General features: G+C 45.4%; 1 protein-coding gene across 5 annotated transcripts in view; it reads left to right on the top strand.

Annotated features, from left to right (window-relative positions):
• Nucleotides 1-21,844, top strand: part of CYLD (CYLD lysine 63 deubiquitinase) — a 381,887-nt gene that overhangs the window by 321,766 nt on the left and 38,277 nt on the right. For all 5 annotated transcript variants that reach the window (XM_069216436.1, XM_069216434.1, XM_069216435.1 and 2 more), the window contains exons 13-14: nt 6,428-6,560; nt 7,424-7,532. In XM_069216436.1, coding sequence (XP_069072537.1) covers nt 6,428-6,560; nt 7,424-7,532 — 242 coding nt within the window. The remainder of the gene's footprint in view (nt 1-6,427; nt 6,561-7,423; nt 7,533-21,844) is intronic.

The raw sequence follows: 21,844 nt of genomic DNA, 5'->3' as shown, positions 1-21,844 counted from the left end.
GAGATTGTAGAGGGTCGCTGGGACTGTAAGAAAACAGTGAGGGTTAGAAAAATAGCCCACCCCAAGACCCTGAAAGGTAGGTGTAAAGTGCACCTACTACCCCCCGAGAGCACAGAAGTCGTGATAGGGAGATTCTGCAGGAAGAACAAACACCAGCAATGCAACAACAATGGATTTCCGGACCTGAGTACCTGTAAGACAAGGGGACCAAGTCCAATAGTCGCGACAGTGTCGAGAGTGGGCAGGAGCCCAGGAAATGCCAGCTGAGGGTGCAAGGAAGCTGCCACCGGTTGGAAGAAGCTTGGAGTTCTGCAAGAAAGAAGAGAGCTAGGGACTAGGAATGTCCCACTAGGGAGCTAAGGATGTCCCATGTCGCGATGAAGCTTGCAGAGGTGTTCCCACGCAGAAAGACCGCAATCAAGCCTTGTTAGCTGCAAGGGTCGCGGTAGAGGTTTTTGGGTGCTGCTGTGGCCCAGGAGGGACCAGGATGTCGCCACTTGGAGGAGGAGACAGAGGGGGTGCCCAGCAACTCAGGGAGCCCTCACAGAAGCAGGCAGCACCTGCAGAAGTACCTGAACAGGCACTTGGAAGAAAAGTGAACCGGAGTCCACCGAAGTCACAAAAGGGAGTCCCACGAAGCCGGAGGACAACTCAGAAGGTTGTGCACTGCAGGAAGGAGTGTCGGGGACCCAGGCTTGGCTGTGCACGAATGAAATCCTGGAAGAGTGCACAGGAGCCGCAGCAGCTGCAAATCACGCAGTACCCAGCAATGTAGTCTAGCGTGGGGAGGCAAGGACTTACCTCCACCAAACTTGGACTGAAGAGTCACTGGACTGTGGGCGTCACTTGGACAGAGTTGCTGAGTTCCAGGGACCACGCTTGTCATACTGATAGGGGACCCAGAGGACCAGTGATGCAGTCTTTTGGTGCCTGCGTTTGCAGGGGGAAGATTCTGTCGACCCACTGGAGATTTCTTCTGAGCTCCCAGTGCAGGGAGGAGGCCGGCTACCCCCTGAGCATGTACCACCTGGAAACAGTCGAGAAAGCCGGCAGGATTAGGTGCTACAATGTTGCTGGTAGTCGTCTTGCTACTTTGTTGCGGTTTTGCAGGCGTCCTGGAGCAGTCAGCTTTCGATCCTTTGGTAGAAGGTGAAGAGAGAGATGCAGAGGAACTCTGGTGAGCTCTTGCATTCGTTATCTAAAGAATTCCCCAAAGCAGACCCTAAATAGCCAGAAAAGGAGGTTTGGCTACCAAGGAAGGAGGATTGACTACCAAGAGAGGTAAGAGCCTATCAGCAGGAGCCTCTGACGTCACTGGGACACACTGGAGGAGCTCTGGGCACCTCCCCTGGGAGGTGCAGGTCAGGGGAGTGGTCACTCCCCTTTCCTTTGTCCAGTTTCGCGCCAGAGCAGGGCTGGGGGATCCCTAAACCGGTGTAGACTGGCTTATGCAGAGATGGGCGCCATCTGTGCCCATCAAAGCATTTCCAGAGGCTGGGGAGGCTACTCCTCCCCAGCCCTGACTCCTATTTCCAAAGGGAGAGGGTGTTACACCCTCTCTCAGAGGAAATCTGCCTTCCTGGGCCAGGGCTGCCTGGGCCCCAGGAGGGCAGAAATCTGTCTGAGGGGTTGGCAGCAACAGCAGCTGCAGTGGAGACCCCGGAAAGGCAGTTTGGCAGTACCCGGGTACTATGCTAGAGACCCGGGGGATCATGGAATTGTCCCCCCAATGCCAGAATGGACATGTTACATGGCCATGTCCAGAGTTACCATTGTGACGCAGAGGCAGTGACCTATGTACAGTGCATGCGTGTAATGGTGTCCCCGCTCTCACAAAGTCCGGGGAATTTGCCCTGAACGATGTGGGGGCACCTTGGCTAGCGCCCAACCTTCACCAGGTGAAGGTTAGACATATAGGTGACTTATAAGTTACTTAAGTGCAGTGGTAAATGGCTGTGAAATAACGTGGACGTTATTTCACACAGGCTGCAGTGGCAGGCATGTGTAAGAATTGTCAGAGCTCCCTATGGGTGGCAAAAGAAATGCTGCAGCCCAGAGGGATCTCCTGGAACCCCAATACCCTGGGTACCTCAGTACCATATACTAGGGAATTATATGGGTGTACCAGTATGCCAATGTGAATTGGTAAATGTAGTCACTAGCCTGTTAGTGACAAATTTGGAAAGCAGAGAGAGCATAACCACTGAAGTTCTGGTTAGCAGAGCCTCAGTGAGACAGTTAGGCATCACACAGGGAACACATACAGGGCACATACTTATGAGCCCAGTGACACATAGACTAAAACAACATATTTACAGTGAAATATGGGGGTAACATGCCAGGCAAGATGGTACTTTCCTACGAAGAAACATTGGGAAATCTGTTCAAAAGGTTAGTTTTCCTTATGGGCCTGAACTTCTAATTCTTTATAGTGCGACTTAACTAACGCACATTACTGATTCACAGAGTGCAGGTACCAGACAGCCACCTTGTGTTTATTTATTTTTCTCTCAGCTTGCTATTCTTTTCATGGTTTATGACTAACAATGAAGATCCTACGACACAGAAGGAAATGTTGCATACCTGTGGCTATAGTTCTACTTCATAGGAATCTTCATTGAAGTCATAAACACCCTGCCTTCTCCCCAGCTATCAGAGTATATTTGTATTCTGTCCATCTCGTACAAAAGATCTGACACTTTCAGGCAAACTGCCACGACAGCGCATTGTGGGATGAGGTACCTATAGGGTCCTTAAAGACGCAGGACCCTTTTTTAAGCTTCTAGTCATAGCCTATGATGCTGTTTCTTCCTTCTCATACTGTTTGTTATATACAGGCAGGCTTTTTCCTGACAGTGTTGCACGCTCAAAGGGTTAATTGGTCTGTGTTTTTCCAGTTTATTTCTCCTCCAGCATTCACTAGGAAAATGCATCTCTGACAGTCTACACTGTATCTATATGAAAAATGACCTTCAGTGCTGAACATTCTTTAATGTCTTTTTCCTGGATTCTTAATATATATATTGAAGAAGGTGTTCCATGGTTCCCACAAACAACACAGACTTTTTCAAGGTTTATGCCTTCAATGAAGATTCTTATGATGCAGAAGTATTACCACAGGTATGTAATTTTTCCTTATTGTTTTGGTCCCAGTATCAGTACTCCACTTCTCTTTTTTTTGCAAGATCATTTTATTGAAAACATGGCAAGAGTATGTAATAATACAAAACTTATATACCATCAGCGATAGGTCAATTGATAATGGTGTGGCAACAATATTGTGTAGCATGCAGACACCGCTCAACTTTCCCCTCCCCTCCATCCATTGACTTAGACTGACTGTATTAACCAGAGTTCAAGGTTGCGGTAGATTTCAAAGTGAGTGAGGTACAAAGATTACCCCTGTGGGCGTTACACTGTCCCCACATTTTCTCCCATTTTCATGGGCAGCCCTGGCTTTCATAAGTCACCTTCTCTGCCGTCATGCACCAATCCCTATTGGTTTTCCAGTCATTCAGTTGGGGTGCTTGTAACGCTCCCACTGCCGTGCTGTGTTCCGTTTATTTACGGCCAGCCGTAAGGTCATACAGATCTTTTTGATCTACCCAGCTCCTTTTCAACCCATTCATTCAGCAAACACCCTACCCAGGTCCTTTTCATACCATTCATTCAGCAAACACCATACCTCGTTCATACAGACAACCACCAAGCTCCCAGTATCTCTGTATCACTTGGCAGTCCCACATTATATGTATGAATCAACCCCCTTGCCCACAATGCCTGAGGCAGATAGAATCCGCTGCCCTGTCCATGTTTACCTAAACTACACACCTAATATACGACCTGTGAAGTATTTTCAGTTGCACCAGACGGAACCAGGATTTACTTGCAACTTCCTGTAGGGAAGCCAGCGCCTCTAGCCACTCATCATCTTCAATTTCCTCCAGGTCAGGCTCCCAGTGCACCCTTAAAGTTTGTTGTGTGTCTGGTGAGTCATTGATTATTTTTTTTATATGTGAGGGATGTCACTTTCAGGTGCATATTTTCTAGGGGTGAGGATTCTGGGAGGTCAGCACCCTTGGCAGTGTTGTCTGAAGTGTGTGTGGCACTTGGCGGTAGCAGTAGTATTCAGTGGGCCCTAGACTAAATTCCCTTTGTATCTTCGCGAAAGGAAGGACCTACCCCTATGGCTAAGGATCCTCCACCTTGGAGAGCCTTATAAGGTCCCATTCGGTAAATCCAGGTTGGTCTCCCAGCACCCCAAATCTCTTGGTGTCCTTGGGGGGGGGGGGGGGGGGGGGGAGGGGTGGCTGGCATTATCTTCCCCTCCAACCCCCGTGCATGATGTGCCGAGTACCAGAGGCTAACCTTAGCCGTCGTCAGGCTGCTAAGGGTGGTCTGCCTAGGATTAGCTTAGAGAGCTCTCAGGTATCTTCCAGTCTGCATGAGATGTCAATCCATGAGATAGGCTGGCTCGTCTGAGGACCTGTCCAAGTCTCTTGAGCAGACCTTTTTTTAACTACCCTGATGCCACCTGGCTTAAAGAATCTTGAACATTTTGCCCATCATCCCACAGCCTAAAGTTGTATCTTAAACGGAAGGCAGTAGGACATTGTTTTTGACGATATTCCACTGCATGGCTTTGAAAAGCTGTGACGGCCTGCTCTGTATGTTTTTTTTCAAGCCTGCCATATTTTGTTTCCTCCTGTGAACTCAAGAAGCTTCAAATCCAATAAAAAGTGGTTACTCAAAGTGAGTCTCCAAGCTTAGTGAGGATGCCAACCATCCCCTCATTTCTGTCTTTGAGATGATTGGTGGTGGCAACATAATTGGAATCCAGGGACACAGACCTTTTCACGTGTACCCATGTGGGGAAATTGCAGACTGTACCCTGATACGTCTTGATCCCTTTAGCTTACCTTGGTGTGGAAGTGTCTGGAGGAGGAGGAGTTTGTGTTTATGTGTGTGTGGTTATATTTTTACTACGTGACTAGTGATGTTTAATTGAACATTGTTTCATGGGTGCACACAATGGTGTTTATTTGATCTGCAGTAAACAAAACAGTCTAAGGGCCTAATTTAGGTATTGCCATACAAGCTACTTGTCACAAAGGTGACGGATATCCTCTCTACAATATCTAAAACCCATAGGATATAATAGGATTTATATATTGGCAGATGGGATATTTGTCACTGTTGTGAGGGAGTAACTTGTTCCCTAATATCTAAATCAGGCCCTAAGTGTCCTTGTAATCAGGACCCATGCCCCAGTACCAGTCTTAACTTCTCAGTGGAGAGAAGGTTCCCATCCTCCTTTGTCAGTGAAGATGTCCTTTTCTCTACCTGAAACCTGTCTATTTCCGCAGTCCTTCAGTTGGAGGTTGTTGCCGCACACTGATTGCTTTCTGTGGGGTATCTGTCTAGATCCACAAATGCCTTGGCCATTTGAATCTGGATTAGTTTTGGGCTTTCTATTATAGATGTCCAGTAGAACTGGACACAGAATAAAAATGCACTTTTCGCCGATGGAGGACAGAACTTGAAACCTTGTTTGGTTTTGGCTTCATACTCTGGCAAGCATGACTGGATAAGTAATGGCATCTCGAGCCAGGAACTTGTACTTAGTCTGGACTTGAGCCCAGAGCAGATGCACCCCAGCTATTTAACCAGGTGCTACAAAACCACTTGATTTATCAAAATGATTATATAAGTGTCCAGAAATGGTTTGTGAGCCAAAAGCAGCCCTGTCAAAAATGTTCAAACCAGCCCTACTCCCTTCCTCTTCTCTCATCTCTTTCTCTTCCTCCCTCTCCTTCTTATCTGTCAACTAAAACACCTGCTGCAGTTAACCTAGGGAGCTGGAGAAAGAGGCAGAGGAAGCAACATGGACCTTTTGCTTTCAAAACCAGCCTCCAGTAGCTTAAGCCCCCCTGGGCGAATGGCCCATGAAATAAATGTGCTGTCTGACCCGATAGTGACTTGTCATTCATATAGCACCATCTACCTCAGTTTTGCATTTGCATTTGCATAGTACTGCATAGTAACATGATCGCTTTTGCGCAGTGTAGTGGTGTTTATGTTGTTGACCTTGACAAGATGAAAATCTGTGAGTCAAAGTCGTGAGCAGTGAGTGCTGAATTCACTGACTCTTTTACTGGCAGTGGGTGTAAGTCGGTTTGCAAAACACTAAAAAAGAAAAGATGCATAGCCAACCACAGTGAAAGATGGCTAAATTCGTTAGTTTATGTCTCTTCAGAGTAAAGTAACTCTTTGCCATTTTAACCCGTCATAAGGATTTGATGAACTATTGTGGTAGATTCTATGTACCAAATAGCCACTAAAAGATGAGTTACCTATGTTAAGCATGAGTGAATAGGGACAAGGATAGTTTAAACTCATTCATCAAGTTGCAATTTTTGCTTTTTAGGTCAGCAGGTCAGAAAGTACAAGATTGTTATTTCTACCAAATCTTCATGGAGAAAAATGAGAACATCGGAGTCCCTACAATTCAGCAGTTGCTTGAGTGGTCTTTTATAAACAGCAGCTTGAAATTTGCAGAGGTTAGTGATTATGAAAGTACAGGTATGTAATCTTACACTCTTACACAAACAGAATGTATACGAATAGTCCAGTTACTTCTTGTAAGTACATTGTAGTGTAGTCTCACTGTTTTCTATCGCTGATTGAAGTCATTGCCCTTCTCGAAACTCCCTTGCGAAAGATGTAATCTGACGAGGGCGATGAGGGTGTGTTAAATGGTGCTGCTTCCACCATGGTGAGTGTTCTCAGACACTGATTTCTGGATTAATGCAGGCTGCTTATGCAGAGTAGAGCTACATCCCCTGCCTTGCATACCTTTAACACCACACAATACAATGAAAATATTTTGCACAACTAATTGTATTCCTAGGGTTTTAGACCATTACAAACGCAGCAAGTTTATATTCCATGTTTCTCTGTGATGCATTCATTTAGCTATTGCCCCATCACCCCGAAATTCCTTTCTGCTCTCTACTTTTCTTTATATTTTGGCCCTTTTTAATATTCTGATTTTGGATGGCCACACCCTTTTCGTTGCATCCTAAAAGATGAAGTTACTCTGGGCTGGGGGTGGAGTTGGGGAAAAAGAGAACAACCACATCTGCTTACTTTTACCGTATCCTCCTTCCTCTGCCATTGCTTTAGTCATCACTAAGCATCTCTTTATTTTTCAAACCATCTTATCAATTGAATATCCGGTATCACTAACTATAATAGAGCTTTGAGACACTTGATTAATTGTGGGTGACCTGTAGTAAAGTAGTCATGCCTTAGGCACTTTAAAATTCCTAATCAAGTTCACAAAAGCAGGGCACCTGCCTGAATGAGAAAAGGTGGAATAGTATATGAAATTGTTGATACTTATTCTCTTTGTTTTTCATAGGCACCTTCTTGTCTTATTATTCAAATGCCACGTTTTGGGAAAGATTTCAAATTGTTCAACAAGATTTTCCCTTCCTTGGAGTTGAACATAACTGATTTACTGGAAGACAGTAAGCATACGTTATTCTTCACTTCATTATCGAGAATATGTCCTACTTATATTTTACCACCTGGTAATTAGGCATTATGAGACAATATTGCTACCACTGTCTTTCGACAATCATTACAGGAACATTGTTTTACTAAAATGCCAGGGGCAGTGGACATGTTGTTACTTGGAGCTCTGTTTACTCTTTATTTCTACTGTTGCCGTCATGACATAAGCCCTCGAGTGACATTTGAAGATTTGTGTCAAAAATCGTTTTAAACATTAGAAGCATGGATAACAATATAGAGAAAGAACAAGAGCTCTGTCACAAATACCTGCTGAACGTATGCTCCTCCTTTTGAGCAAATAATGACAGAAGTGTGATACATTGGTCAGGGGCATTGCTAACAGTGATGATTGAAAATCTATAAAACCTTTCAAACTTATATTTTATTTAACTTAATATATTTAAATTAGTTAAATAATTAAATCAAAACTGATCGAGGGTGGAAGAGTTTCCGGCCTCTTCAGCCTTTATATTTTGCATCAGACCTCTGTTTAATTCCCTCTCTGTCTTTCTGTGCCCACTTAGACATTTTTTTTTTTTTTTACAAATGTCACACTTTCACCTGGTGATAAACACACCACACAGACCTTGTGGGCATCAGTTGCTGCTTGTTTCGTTCCACGTGAAGGGACGTCAGTAAACAAAGAAGGTGTTCTCACAGCAAATAAATGTCTGTCAGGAAAAAAGTTGCCTCAACAGGGGAGATGAACAGACATTGGGTAAAACTAGATTCAAAGCATTCCTGACTAGAAAAAAGTATTTCTCAAAGGTGTGAAACCTTCAGAGGTGTTCAGAAATCGTGCTTAAGCAAGCAGTAAAAAAAAGAACTAGTCTTGGCAGGAAACTGCTGGTAGAAGGCATTGTGGGTAGGGGTGCCTTCCAGGACCTTTAAGGGAAGGCTCTTCTGTCTTTTTAAGTGTAAGTCTCTCAGGCTTCATTTTACTGCCATGGCCTCCTTGTCAAAAGGGGCTGTACATGGCAGATGATGTCACTTTGAAAAGTTAAACATCCCATTACAACATTTCCGGCATTCAGGAAGAAAATGACGTTGCTGACAGACTCACATTGGACTGTTTACAAGAACTTTCCCTGTACTTTACCAAAAGGAGATCTCCTCCCCAGTCTCAGAGTTCTCTCTCTTGTAAAGTATGGTGCATAGTTTAAAAAAAAAAAAAAAAGTTTTTAACGTCAATAAAATAGTAAAAATATGTTGGTGCTAAATATTATTATGAATTATTTGTTACATGTATTTAAATGTAGAACTAAATACAAAAAGCTAAAGCAGTATAAACTTTGTTGAATTAAATATTGAAGTTCAATATATTACATTAAATAAAAATTGGTTTTCTGATGTTTAAATTAAAAACCCCACCCTAAGTAAAAACAAATATTGTTTTATTATGTATTATAAAACTGATTTATAGAATTATTTAAAATTAATGTAATTATAATTTATTAAAATTAATGTAACATTCATGTTTAAATTCAAAAGTTATTAAAATATTTTCTAATAAAATATTGAATATGCTTTATTGTTGGATTTATTTTAGCAATAAATTAAATGTATTTCTCTTTTTAAATAGTTGTATGTGGTTTGATATATTTTAACAATATTTCTTATAGGGTTTTATTTTAAGTTTGCTATGGGAGGGTGTTGTAGCAGTACCAGTAGTTGGCCATGTGTGGTGCTGGATCTACTCCAGGTTTGAGCTGTAGTACATTTACTACTGTTTTGGTCCTTTATAGCCGCAGTAGGGGTGGGCTTAATTTTTTGTGGGTGGGTGTCTCTAGGTCCCTAAACCTGTACTTACACCACCCTTTAATCCTCCTTGTACCTCTCTAAATTCCACCTATGTTGTAGTGAGCATGCCCCATTTTTCAACCAGTCTCTGTGGTCCCTCCCACATTTACTACTGTGTAGTAAACTTAAGTGTGTGAGGATCTCCATAGGAAAGATAGGAGAGGTGCAGAGAAGATTTACCGTAATAAGTTTGTGAATAGCATTTTGTAGTACTTTAGTACTACTATTGTAGTATTGATAAACATAATACTAAATGCAGTTTGGGATTAGGGCCAAAAGTCTCAATCGCAGAGATGGTGTATTTCAGTATTGGAGGATTTTTTGCATGCACTTGAGGGATGAACTTAGGAGTGAAAGGACCAAGGCTGAAGGGTGGTACTCTTCATGAAAAAGTACAACTTTAACTTATAATACAAAATTGTTCTCACAGGTTTGTTAGAGGTTTTCTTTTCTGGTGTCTGTTAATTACATCAAATCTCCTAAACTGTCTTAGCACTAGTCCCTAACCTCCATGTAAATGAAGCCACTCTTTACCATAGCTATGACGGAAAGGCCTTGGTGACATGGTGTATTTTTTGATTCACCAAAGTTCACTTCCAAATTGTTGTTAGGTCACTAAATAATCACAATACAAATAAAAAAGTAATTGAGTGGAATCTTATTATACAGTCAGCCAAAAGCACTCAGCCCAGAGAGCATCATTTCAAATGTCAAGATATGTGTGTCTTTTCAGTGAGCCCACAGACAGTTTGAAAACAAAGACCTGCAAGTTATGCTTGCTTCTCTTGTATTTCTGTTAAAAGTTTTCCTGTTGAAAGCAAAAGCATCCACCTAGATAAAATGCATCTCTTTCACTCTTTGGATGCCTCTTCCATTGATGTCTTCCGTTGTTCAGTCTCCCTGTACTAGATACATGAATTGTTGTATTACTGTAACCATAAATAAACTTTCTCACACAAGGGTATGAAGACCTTTTAATGTGTTTCACTTATATGGATTTATCTGCACATATCATTGAGCCAGTTATAGGTTTCAGTGTTTATACATAGGAGTTCAAATATGTTTTGTACTTGTCTTCCATACAGTCTGCCCCAGTGGTGCACATAAAATAAGCAGTAAGTCATTGAAATAGTGATTAGTTACTTTTAGTATAGATATATTTTTATAGTATAGTATTTGCATAATATATGTTAAATATACTGCACTATAATGTCGTTTTGCTTTTCTGTTTCATAGTGTTTGGAATCTCCATTGATTGGGCAGTAATGGGGTTAATTGTATGGATAAATGAATAGAATAATACTTGTTTGCTTCAAATACTGCACACTGTGGAATCTCCATGAACAACAATGTCATTTCCAAGTCCTGGATATGGTGTTGTGATAAACCTTGCCACAGATTAGAAGATGACTGTTTGACACCTACAATAAAGTTATAAGTTAAGACAAATGTATGGTTTAGAATGGCAAAGGTAACAAGTGAGCAAGGTTTGGTACAGTGATATACTGTACAAAGTTTATGTCAGGCTTAAGGGTTTCAAGAAAAGAGCTGCCCTGCTACTCAGTGCAAGGTTTTAAATTGGGAATGTTAGTGAAACAGACCAAAGGTTGGACAGGTGACAAAATATGTAAGCAATACGATGGAGGATTTTGATAATCCTTAATCATGTATCTTGCCAACTAACAAACAGTTATTGTTTGGAAAGTTGGTTTCAGACAGGTCATGACAAGAGGCAGAGACCGCTAAATTTCCATAATCTAAAACATGCCTCTTCTGTTTTTGAATCTAGCTGGAAACACATTACTTTAACTCCTCCTGATAGTTTGTGTTAATTTCAAGGACATATGGAACCATTCTTAGTACCTCTTTCTGAGTGTGGTAATAATCACAATTCAGCTGCAAACAAGAGTTTATTCCCTAAACTATATTATGAGCTGTGCGCAGATTTTCCACAGATTTTCCGCAGATTCTAAATTTGTCCTTACACTACAACTGTAAGGTAAAAGCAGTCGAAGTTGGCATAGGGAAAATTTGCAGTATTGAAATATTCTCAGGCCTGAATGGGGTGCTGTCGCGTTTTTCCCCATTCTGACCTGCAGAACTTGTAATGGTGCTGCAATGCAGCAACCCAGAAAGACTCAGGGCCTCATTATGAGTTTCGCGGGCGGTGGAGGCTGCCCACCAAACTCGTTAGGTCGGAAGACCGCCAGTTCGCTCTTCCGCCCGCTGGCCCAGCCGGCGGCAATTTTGCACTGCATTAGGTGCGACTGCCTGTAATTGTCAGTGAAAAGCACAACAGGGCTGCCCATGGGGGCCCCTGCACTGCGCAGGCCAAGTGCATGGGCAGTGCATTTGTCTCCGCCAGCCTTTGCAAGGTGGTGGAACTGCCATGCAAAAGCTGGCGGACACGGGTCATAATCCCCAGGGCAGCGCTGCCTGGTGCTGGCGGTCGGACTGTGGTGCTTTCACCACGGTCATAATGTGGCTGTCCGACCCAACTGCCACTGCAAGTCCGCCAGACTCGTAATTAGGGCCTCAACCCTGTGCACTATACAGAGTGCTTTAAAGGAGAGCCTTTTGGTCACGTGCAACCAATTGAGTTGCCTGCGACCAAAATTATCTAAATTCAGGCAGCAGTAGGCTAAGATTAGTAGTTTTGAATGCGGGTAAACATCTGCTGTTATAGGAGGAGAACTCATAATGATTTAACCTCATACCTATTGTTGCACGGCTTCTATGCAAAATACAGAAGCCTTTAGAAAGCCCTGTGACTACTGGCTATTAAATAGTAAAATATGTGTTGACTGAACCCTTTGTCAAGCTCTTGGAATATTGTACTGAAGATCAAATGAAAAGAATAATAATTGAATTCCTTGCACTACACATTTGACTGAACTTCCTTCTATTGAAATTCAGTCTGTACATTATTTTTGTAACATGAATTTACTGGTGCCTATATTCACATAAGCACAATAATATCCTGTTATGAACTGTGCAATTCAGAATGATGTGGTAATACAACACTCGGGAAAAACAAACCCTGTGCTACTGGGTAAACACCATCTGTTATTACCACATAATTTTATTGGGGCTCTCAGAAAGAACCCCTTATGTTTAAACCATTGTTGCCTGATTCTCTCAAAGGAAGTCAATGATGGAAAGAATCATCATGATCCACTTTGGTTCAAATGGAGTAGTACATTTAATAAGTGCTTAAAATTCTATTCTTTTACATGTGGGGTTAAAAGACTCAGGAGTGCAGAATTGAATAAGGCCAACCATTTCTAGAGAAATTAGCTTCTTTTACTTGTGCCGATGAACACCATTGTGTTATTACAATAAATAGTTTTAGCCCGTGCCTGAATATTCATTCAGAAAGTCACACGTGACTAACACATACAAAACAAATCATGATACATCAATCCACAGCATGGTAACCAGCTAATTAAAACACGAGACATACAGTGCAGCTAGGCACATTTTTTTAAGTTATCACACTAGAACAACCATGCAGAAGGTTACTACTAGAAATTAGCATAATGATTTCATAGATATAGATCATCAGTAGAAGAGGCCTTAAAAACACGTTAGTAATGACTTCGGGCCTGATTAAGATATTGGCGGAGGGGTTACTCCATCACAACGGTGACTGATATCCCATCTGCCGAAATCGAAATCTCATTATGTCCTATGGCATTTAGATTTCAGTGGAAGTGATATCTGTCACTGTTGTGACGGGGTAACCCTTCCACCAGTATCTAAATCAGGCCCCTAGTGTTCTTACCTTCTAACCAAGTCAATGAAGGAAAGACACGGTGGCTTATTAGTACTTTTAAGTAATCTGTAGAGGTGGGTCTTCAGTCTATTAATGTTTCTTGTGCAATACATTATAACAGGGAAACCTGAATATAGCCTAGGTGCACAATTTGATTCAGGACTATTAAACACGCACTGCTCATAAGCCGTTTTTCGTTTTAGCGAAGTCTCCAAATGATCACAGGGACCTTTTAAAAATGTGCTTGATATGCTCAGTCTGAATTGAATGGTAATATTCTGTTTTCATTCTTTTTTATCCTTTCTGTCCGCCTGATGTTTTATTCAATGAAGTACGGGTTAGTTAACGTACATTCTGGAACAGGGAAGAGGCGAAACTATTCATGACTGATATCTTGATTAATACTTCTGCTAGTAGAAACGTTGACAGAAGCAGACCTATAACCCAAAGAAATCGATCCTATGTTTTCCTTGTAGAAAAAGAGATGATTAATGGGCAGCCTAGGTTCCACAGAACTGCAGCACATTTTTAGAAACAACATCTGAGCATGTTTGAAACAAGGAATCTGCAACAGTACATTAGTGGCAGAGAGGATAGGGTCATTATCAGGATGGTTAGGCAGGGCTACTCATTCATCGTTGAAAAAATGTTGTGTTCTCAGAACAAGTGTGAAGTCTACACAGTAAGGTAACAATCGATGCACAGAAATAAATCCCATCAAGCTCTATGCAGGGATTCATTAGAGCCTCCACATGTGTTTTACGATCAGGTTATCCCAGAAAGTTGACTCCAGGACTCTATGAGCGCGGTCAGAAGGATACAGTTTCATTAAAGGCCTTCTCATGATGACCCTGTCATAAAATGAACTTATGTGGTTGAAACATCGACCCCTGTTTTTTGTCAGGCAGATTATTAACAGTTTATATTACCTATCCATAACAGTCTTAGAATATCTGAAATACTGTTTTTTTTATTTATTTATTTGATGTTCCAATTTCTCAATGCTTTTCACCTCACTTTTGTCACATTGATCATTATGCCGCTTTTTTCACTGTTTTATGTTCTCAATGTGTCTAGAATGTCACCATTCTACCTGCTCCAAATATAATTGGATTGATAAAAGAACTATGATTAATAAAATAAGTGCTTTCCATATGTTTTAATTACAAGACCCCAACTCTTTTTTTTTTTTCTTTTTTATTCACTGGATGATCTATTTAGTGTGGCTTTTTCACAGTAAGCCAATTAGTCATAATTACTCAATTACTCCTATGGGAACCCAGTCTTTTGTTCTGTTTGTGAGAAAAATAGCATGAGCCAACAGAAACGCTCACAGTCTGAATTCATTAGTACATAACCATTTCATGTTCTCCCATCAGACAACAGTGATCAGTAGTCATGGTGATAGTGTAAAGAACACCACAGATACCGTGAAGCTACTGGCTTATTACTTTCTTTCGGGTTACACGCTGAAGCAGAGGATACTTCCTGTCACTGGGGCCAAGTCCACAGAGCCTTTGGTGGTAGTATAGGAGGGAAAATATTTAGGGATCAGACTGGTACATAAAATGGAGAAACTTTTTAAGGCGCGCTGTAAGAAGCTTTGTGGTAAGAGTGTTTACTGAATTCAGAATTGGAACCACCTTCAGTGTGTTTGGTTGGCAAATCAATATGTTTAAAATATCAATTTTGATAGTTTCTCTGTGTGTAGGCGCTCACTGGAGTGGACCGCGGGGGATGCTGATGAAACGGGGGCCTTCCTATGCCCTCCGCTTGTGGATATTGGCTGAATTAAGGTAGCTCCTTTGGGCCCGGGGACCTGCGGCAGTGGACTGGCCATATGAAGAAACGAACTTGAGAGGATTCTGACAGGCTGGAGGCACCCCTTCCCCCCCCCACTGTGTGAGGTTAACTTATCTGGACAGCAGAGCACACAGCCCCACACGCCAGGGATTGATGACCCCCATCCACCATCCCATTGTATTGTACTACGATGCACTTCTGGAGTGTCATCCATCATCTGGTGCAGAACAGTCACCTACCTGTTGGGACTCCTTGAGGTTTATACTGATGCCCTTGATACGGTGTGTTTGCCCCCATCGATGCATGCAGCACTGCTGGTTTCACTCCAGAAACTGGGTAGGGACTCCCTAGAGGTATCTTCTTACAGACTGTTATCTTTGATGGAAGTGATTATAATATACTTAGTAAGCGATGTAGCAATGGTTAATGGAGCATATGTCGGTACTGGTCCACCTCGACCGAAATGGATTCATACCGGGCAGATCCACGACTCTCAAGATCCATAGGTTGCACAGATTGCCTATGGAGGCCACACAACAGAGGCCACATGCGGAAAGTCTAGTTTTAGACCTGGAGAAGTCCTTCAACACCTTGGACTGGGACTATATGTTTGTAGCCTTACAAAAAATGGGTATTGAGGGCAGGATGCTGCGGATAAGATTGCTTTATACTGCTCCTTTGGCGAAGGTCTGGATTGGCCATCGTAACTCTGCCAGTGGACAGGAGCACAAAACAGGGTTGTCCTCTCTCCCTGCTGCATTTTGCCCAGGCGGTGGCGCTTCTTGTGCAGCAGCTGCGGCAAATTGGGCAAGACTGAGGCATACTGGTTGGCGGTGTCACACAGGCCGTATCACAGCATGCGGATGATGTCCTTGTGTACATCAGGGATATCCGTGGCAGCACTGGTGTTATCACACATACATGGGAGGACTTTAAAGCCTCATTGGGCCTGGAAGTGAACTGCCAAAAGGCCTGTCTTTTTCCACTCTGCCCGGACTATTCTCCACATCTCATAACAATTAGTGAACAAGTTGTCTGATGGGAGCCATACACTTTTCGATATTTGGGTATAAATATGTGTCATATGACTAGGGATATTCTAGATGGGTGATGATCTCCTCACAACCAAAAATGGCTTTCTGGTGTTCTCCCCTTTTGATGTTGCAGGCCCGATTGCCTTTTCAAAGATGGTTATGCTTCTGAGGCTCCTGTACAACTTCACCAATTTACCGATCCTTGACCCTCGTCGCACATGCAGGACACTAAATACAATGTTGGGAGGCCTTGTGTGTAATAAAGGGAGACATAGGGTAGCACTGGCCAAACTGAAGCTGTCATCAGAGCGTGGAAGACTGGGAGCTCCTATTTGAACACTACTACCTAGTGGCTCAGTGCCATCTACCAGAGGTGTGGCTGGGATCAGAACAGAGGGTGTAGATGCTGGTGCAGAATCTGTTCCTGATAGGCTTGGCACTGCCTGTATTTTCAAACGCCCTCCTCCGAGTGGCGCATGAGTGCTACTGTAGGGCACTGAAGGTTGCGCCCGCCCGGGTTGCCGTTATTGGCACTTGAGACCCCATGGAACACATCTGTTTATTTCGGACAAGCATGGGTAGGAAGGGACTGGCACTTTGGGAAGCAGTGGGGGTGGGTACATTGGGGGATTTTTGCCACAGTAAAACCCTGATCACCTTGGACCTCCTGGCTGAGCAGACTGGTCTCCCAGTAGGGCAGTTTCTGATGGATACAACTACCTGTGGATTCCTCACCTGATGAATACTCCCATGGCGCCAGCATTTGACGGAAATCTTCTTACTAGTCTCTGCACGTCGACGAGGACGTCACTTTAGCCCACGCGACGCCGTCTGACGTCATACAGGCAATAAGAAGTCCTCGCCGACGTGCCGATGACAGTTCCCTTTTTTCCGTGCATTCGAAACGGTTATCTTCGAGGGAGTTACTGTTACCTTCGTGGTTACAGTGTATTGTCTGCTGCGTAGTCTTCTCTGCGGTAACAATGTCTCAGAGGAAGTCGGGTTTCAAGCCCTGTCGAGAGTGTGGGGGCAAGATGTCAGTTACAGATCCTCACTCCGACTGTCTATGGTGTTTGAGCTCCGACCACGACGTCTCGACTTGCGATTCATGTCAACACATGAATCCGAAGGCCCTCAAAGAGCGCGAGGCCAAGTTATTCATGGCAAAGTCAAAGAAGAAGGAGAAACATCATAAGAAGTCTTCTTCGCCAAGGTCTCACCGGCGTCATCGAGACTCCCGGCGCCGTAGAGACTCACGACGCCACTCCAGCAAGGAGTCTCGTTCGAGGTCACCTTCGGCTCGGCGTCGGAGGACTTGGGAGGTCAGCCCCACGGTCACGCCGCATCCATCGACGCCGTTGCCCTCTCCGGCGTCACCGACTTCACCTGGTCAGGCGTCAGTGATTGAGGTGGTGCAGCCTCTTGTGTTTTCTCCGGCGTCGCAGACGTCGAGGCCGGCGTCGGGGTCGCCCTCGATCCAGGCACCCCAGTATCCGGCTTTTCCCACTCCTGGAGCCGATAGTACAGCGTTTCTTAATGCGATGTATACCATCTTTCAGCAGATGGCTCCAGGAGCTGCTCCGGCTGGTCCTTCGGGGCCCTTGGCCTTTTCGTTGGGTGATCCTGCGCCTCTTCGGCCGGCACCCTTTATGCCCTTTCTCCCTTTTGGGAATGTGGGCCCGGTGCCGGCGTCGGTGGCCGCTCCGGTGGCTTCGGATGTTTCGGCCCCGGAGGTTGCCCCTCCGTCGAAGTCAGGATTTTGCCCTGTGACTCCGGTTGGTCCATCGGCTCCTGCCTCGGCGCCGAAGCTGCCTGTGGCGCCGGACGCGGCGTCAGATGCTTCTGGAGATCGGCGCCGTTCTTCGACGTCGGCGGAGGCCATGTCGACTCCGCGTATCGAGGAGAGACTTCATTCGAGGAGGCGTGCTCTCCGTCTTTTAGAAGAGCAAGAGTACCAGCGAGTCCTAGAGGAGGGAGAGATTGAGGACTCTGGAGACGGACTGCATGGTCTGGATACAGCCAGTGGGCTGGACACTTCCCCTGAGTGGGACCTTTCATCTCCAGGGGAATATACGGAGGAGGCTGCTTCCTTTCATGCTGTGGTGAGGAAGGCAGCGAGCTTTTTGGACCTGCCTTTGCCGGTGGCAGAGGCAAAGCAGAATTTGCTGACAGAGGTATTGCATCCGGCCTCTGCTGCAGCTGAGCCTCTCTTGCCATTTAATGAGGCTTTGCTGGATCCGGTGTTGGAGGTGTGGAAGAAGCCGGTGTCTTCCTCGGCCGTTCATAGGGCTGTGGCCAGGAGGTATCGAGCTGCACCATCTGACCCTGGCTTTCTCTCTAGACACCCTACGCCGGAGAGCTTGGTGGTGCAAGCCTCCTGTTCCTCAAAGTCAGCGCCTGGTTCCTTCCCGACGGTGCCTGGAGACAGAGACTCCAAGAAACTGGATGCGCAGTCCAAGAAAATATTTTCGTCATGCAGTTTGGCGTTGAAGGCCACCAACGCCACGTGCATTCTGGGGAGGTACATCCATGCGCTGATGGATGATATTTCGTCTTCATTCACGGAGCTTCCCCAGGGTCTTTTGGATGTGGTCTCGGACGCCCAGGCTGCCGCGACCCAGATTATCCAGTCTGGGCTGGACACGACCGACTCGGTGGCCAGGGCGATGGGCACGGCTGTGGTGGCAAGAAGACAGGCCTGGCTCCGAAACTCAGGGTTCTCTGCGGATGTGCAGTCGACCCTGCTGGACCTCCCGTTTGATGGGGACAGACTGTTTGGAGCCAAGGCAGATTCAGCCTTGGAACGATTTAAGGAGAGCAGAGCCACAGCCAAATCGTTAGGACTGCAAGCTCCTTCTTCCTCTGCCTCTTCTAGAGTTTTCAGGAGGTTTCGGGGATTTGGGCGTGGCTCTTCTTCCTCTTCCTTTCGGGGGAGGTTCCAGCAACCCGCCTCTTCCCTCCCCTATAGGTCATTTAGAGGGAGGGGGAGGGGTGGGGCCCGTACCAGAGGAGCCTCTCAACAGCACTCTGCCTCTTCCTCGTCCTCTGGAGGGGTGCAGCAGGGGAAGCAGCCTTAGGCTTCCACCGTCTCCCACTCACTCCTCTCCTGTAGGGGGAAGATTACAGCGTTTTCTCCACAAGTGGAAGTCTATCACAACGGACACTTGGGTTCTCGGCATTGTGGGAAAAGGCTACGCCCTTCCCTTTCGGGAGTTCCCGCCCCTCATCCCGCCCCGCCCATCTTATTGTTCAGAAGAACACCTCCTGTTGCTAGAACAGGAGGTTCAAGTCCTCCTTTCAAAGGGCGCGGTAGAGTTGGTCCCAGAGCAGGAAAAGGGTCGAGGTTGTTACTCAAGATACTTCCTGATTCCCAAAAAGGATGGTCAGTTGAGACCAATCCTGGATCTGAGGATCTTGAATTGGTTCCTCAAACAGGAAAAGTTCAAGATGCTGACCCTAGCACAGGTGCTTTTGGCGTTGAACAAGGAAGATTGGATGGTGTCTGTCGACTTGCAGGATGCTTACTTTCATATCCCGATACTCAAGTCGCACAGGAAGTATCTCCGGTTTGTGGTAGGGTCGCAGCATTATCAGTTTGCGGTCCTCCCGTTTGGTCTTACTTCAGCACCTCGAGTCTTCACAAAGGTGATGTCAGTGGTTGCGGCGGAGCTCAGAAGGAGGGGGATAGCAGTATTCCCTTACTTGGACGACTGGTTGATCAAAGCCAAGTCCCCGGAGCTTGTGTCGCATCATCTGCAGTCAACAACCCAGTTGTTGTTCGACCTGGGCTTTTCGGTGAACGTGCCCAAATCTCACCTGGAGCCCTCTCAGCGCCTCCTGTTCATAGGGGCAGTACTGGATACAACATTGAGTCGAGCCTTTCCTCCGCCTCAGCGGATTCAAGATATTCAGGAATTGGTTCCAATGTTTCGAAATGGAGCGGTAGTTCCAGTCCTCAAGGTCCTTCGTCTGCTCGGTCTGTTCGCCTCCTGCATTCTGTTGGTCACGCATGCTCGCTGGCACATGAGGGCTCTTCAGTGGTGCCTCCGAAGGCAGTGGTCTCAACACAAGGGAGATTTAGAAGGTACTGTCAAGATCTCCAGAGATGCTGCTGTGGAATTGAAGTGGTGGATTGCGGGCAACAATCTTTCACAGGGGAAGCCGTTCGCGCAGTCGCCACCAGTGGCCACGGTAATAACGGATGCCTCCACCCTATGATGGGGAGCTCATCTGGGGGATCTGGAGATCAAAGGGCTTTGGTCTCCAGAGGAACAGGTGTTTCATATCAATCTGTTGGAGTTACGGGCTGTACGTTTGGCTCTCAAGGCCTTCCTCCCATCCCTTCGTGGTCAGTCGGTACAGGTCCTGACGGACAATACTACCACGATGTGGTACATAAACAAACAGGGAGGAGTAGGGTCGTACCTTCTCTGCAGAGAAGCTCTTCGGCTATGGTCCTGGGCAAAGGACCATCAGATTTGCTTGGTGGCAAATCATCTGGCCGGGGTCTTGAATGTACGTGCGGACAGTCTCAGTCGCCAATTCTCGGCAGACCACGAGTGGCGTCTCCATCCAGATCAAGTCTGTTTAATCTTCCAGATGTGGGGGTTTCCTCGGATAGATCTGTTTGCCACTCGGGAGAACGCGCATTGCCCGTTATTCTGCAGCCTCCAGTATCCGATGCAGGGAGCGTTGGGAGACGCGTTTCAGATAACCTGGTGCGACCAGTTGCTTTACGCGTTTCCCCCCATACCCTTGATTCCTCGAGTGTTGAGGAAAATTCGCCAAGACCGGGCCCAAGTCATCTTAATAGCTCCGGATTGGCCAAGGAGGGTATGGTACTCCGACCTTCTCCAACTCTCACTGTGCCCTCCGCTCCGTCTCCCTCTCAGGGCAGACCTCCTCTCGCAGTCGCAGGGGCAGGTTTTACACCCCAACCTCCAGAGTCTGCACCTACATGCTTGGAGATTGAACGGGGCAACCTGAGTTCCTTCTCTCTCCCGCCTGATGTAGTGGATGTTATCTTAGCGGCCAGGCGACACTCCACTAAATCTATCTACGCTAATAGGTGGTCTAAATTTGTTATGTGGTGTGGAGAGAGACAGATTGATCCCTTACATGCTCATCTGTCACATGTTTTGTCTTTTGCACTGTCTCTAGCGCAGAAAGGTTGTGCAGTAGCTACCATTAAGGGTTATTTGTCGGCCTTGTCAGCCTTCATTTGTCTTCCAGACCAACCATCGTTATTTAAATCCCCTATTGTTCTCAGATTCTTGAAAGGTCTTCTGAATCAATATCCTCCAAAACCATTCGTTATGCCTCAATGGGATTTGTCCTTGGTCCTGACTTTCCTTATGGGGTCCCCTTTTGAGCCTATGCATTCTTGCCCCTTAAGGTATTTGGTTATTAAAACAGTATTCCTGGTAGCTATAACATCTGCAAGGAGAGTGAGTGAGTTGCAGGCCTTATCGGTTAAACCCCCTTATATAACGTTTTATGGGGATAAGGTGGTGTTGAGGACCAAGGCTGCTTTCCTTCCGAAGGTTGTTTCACCCTTCCATTTGGCTCAGACAATCACTTTGTCCACGTTTTATCCTCCGCCTCATCCTTCAAAGGAGGAAGAAAGACTACATCGCCTGGACCCAAAAAGGGCGTTGAGCTTCTATATCGACAGAATGAAGGATATCAGGCTGGAGGATCAGCTGTTTGTCGGATACGTGGGCAAGAGGAGAGGAAAGGCAGTCCACAAGAGAACACTCTCCAGGTGGGTTGTTCTTTGCATTAAAATCTGTTACTCTTTGGCAAAGAAGGATCCGCCTGAGGGCATTAGAGCTCACTCCACCAGAGCTAAGTC

The sequence above is a fragment of the Pleurodeles waltl genome, chromosome 12 (genome assembly GCF_031143425.1).
Source record: "Pleurodeles waltl isolate 20211129_DDA chromosome 12, aPleWal1.hap1.20221129, whole genome shotgun sequence".
NCBI lineage: Eukaryota > Metazoa > Chordata > Amphibia > Caudata > Salamandridae > Pleurodeles > Pleurodeles waltl.
The sequence above is the reverse complement of the archived record's forward strand: the minus strand, read 5'-3'. Positions and strand labels throughout refer to the sequence as shown.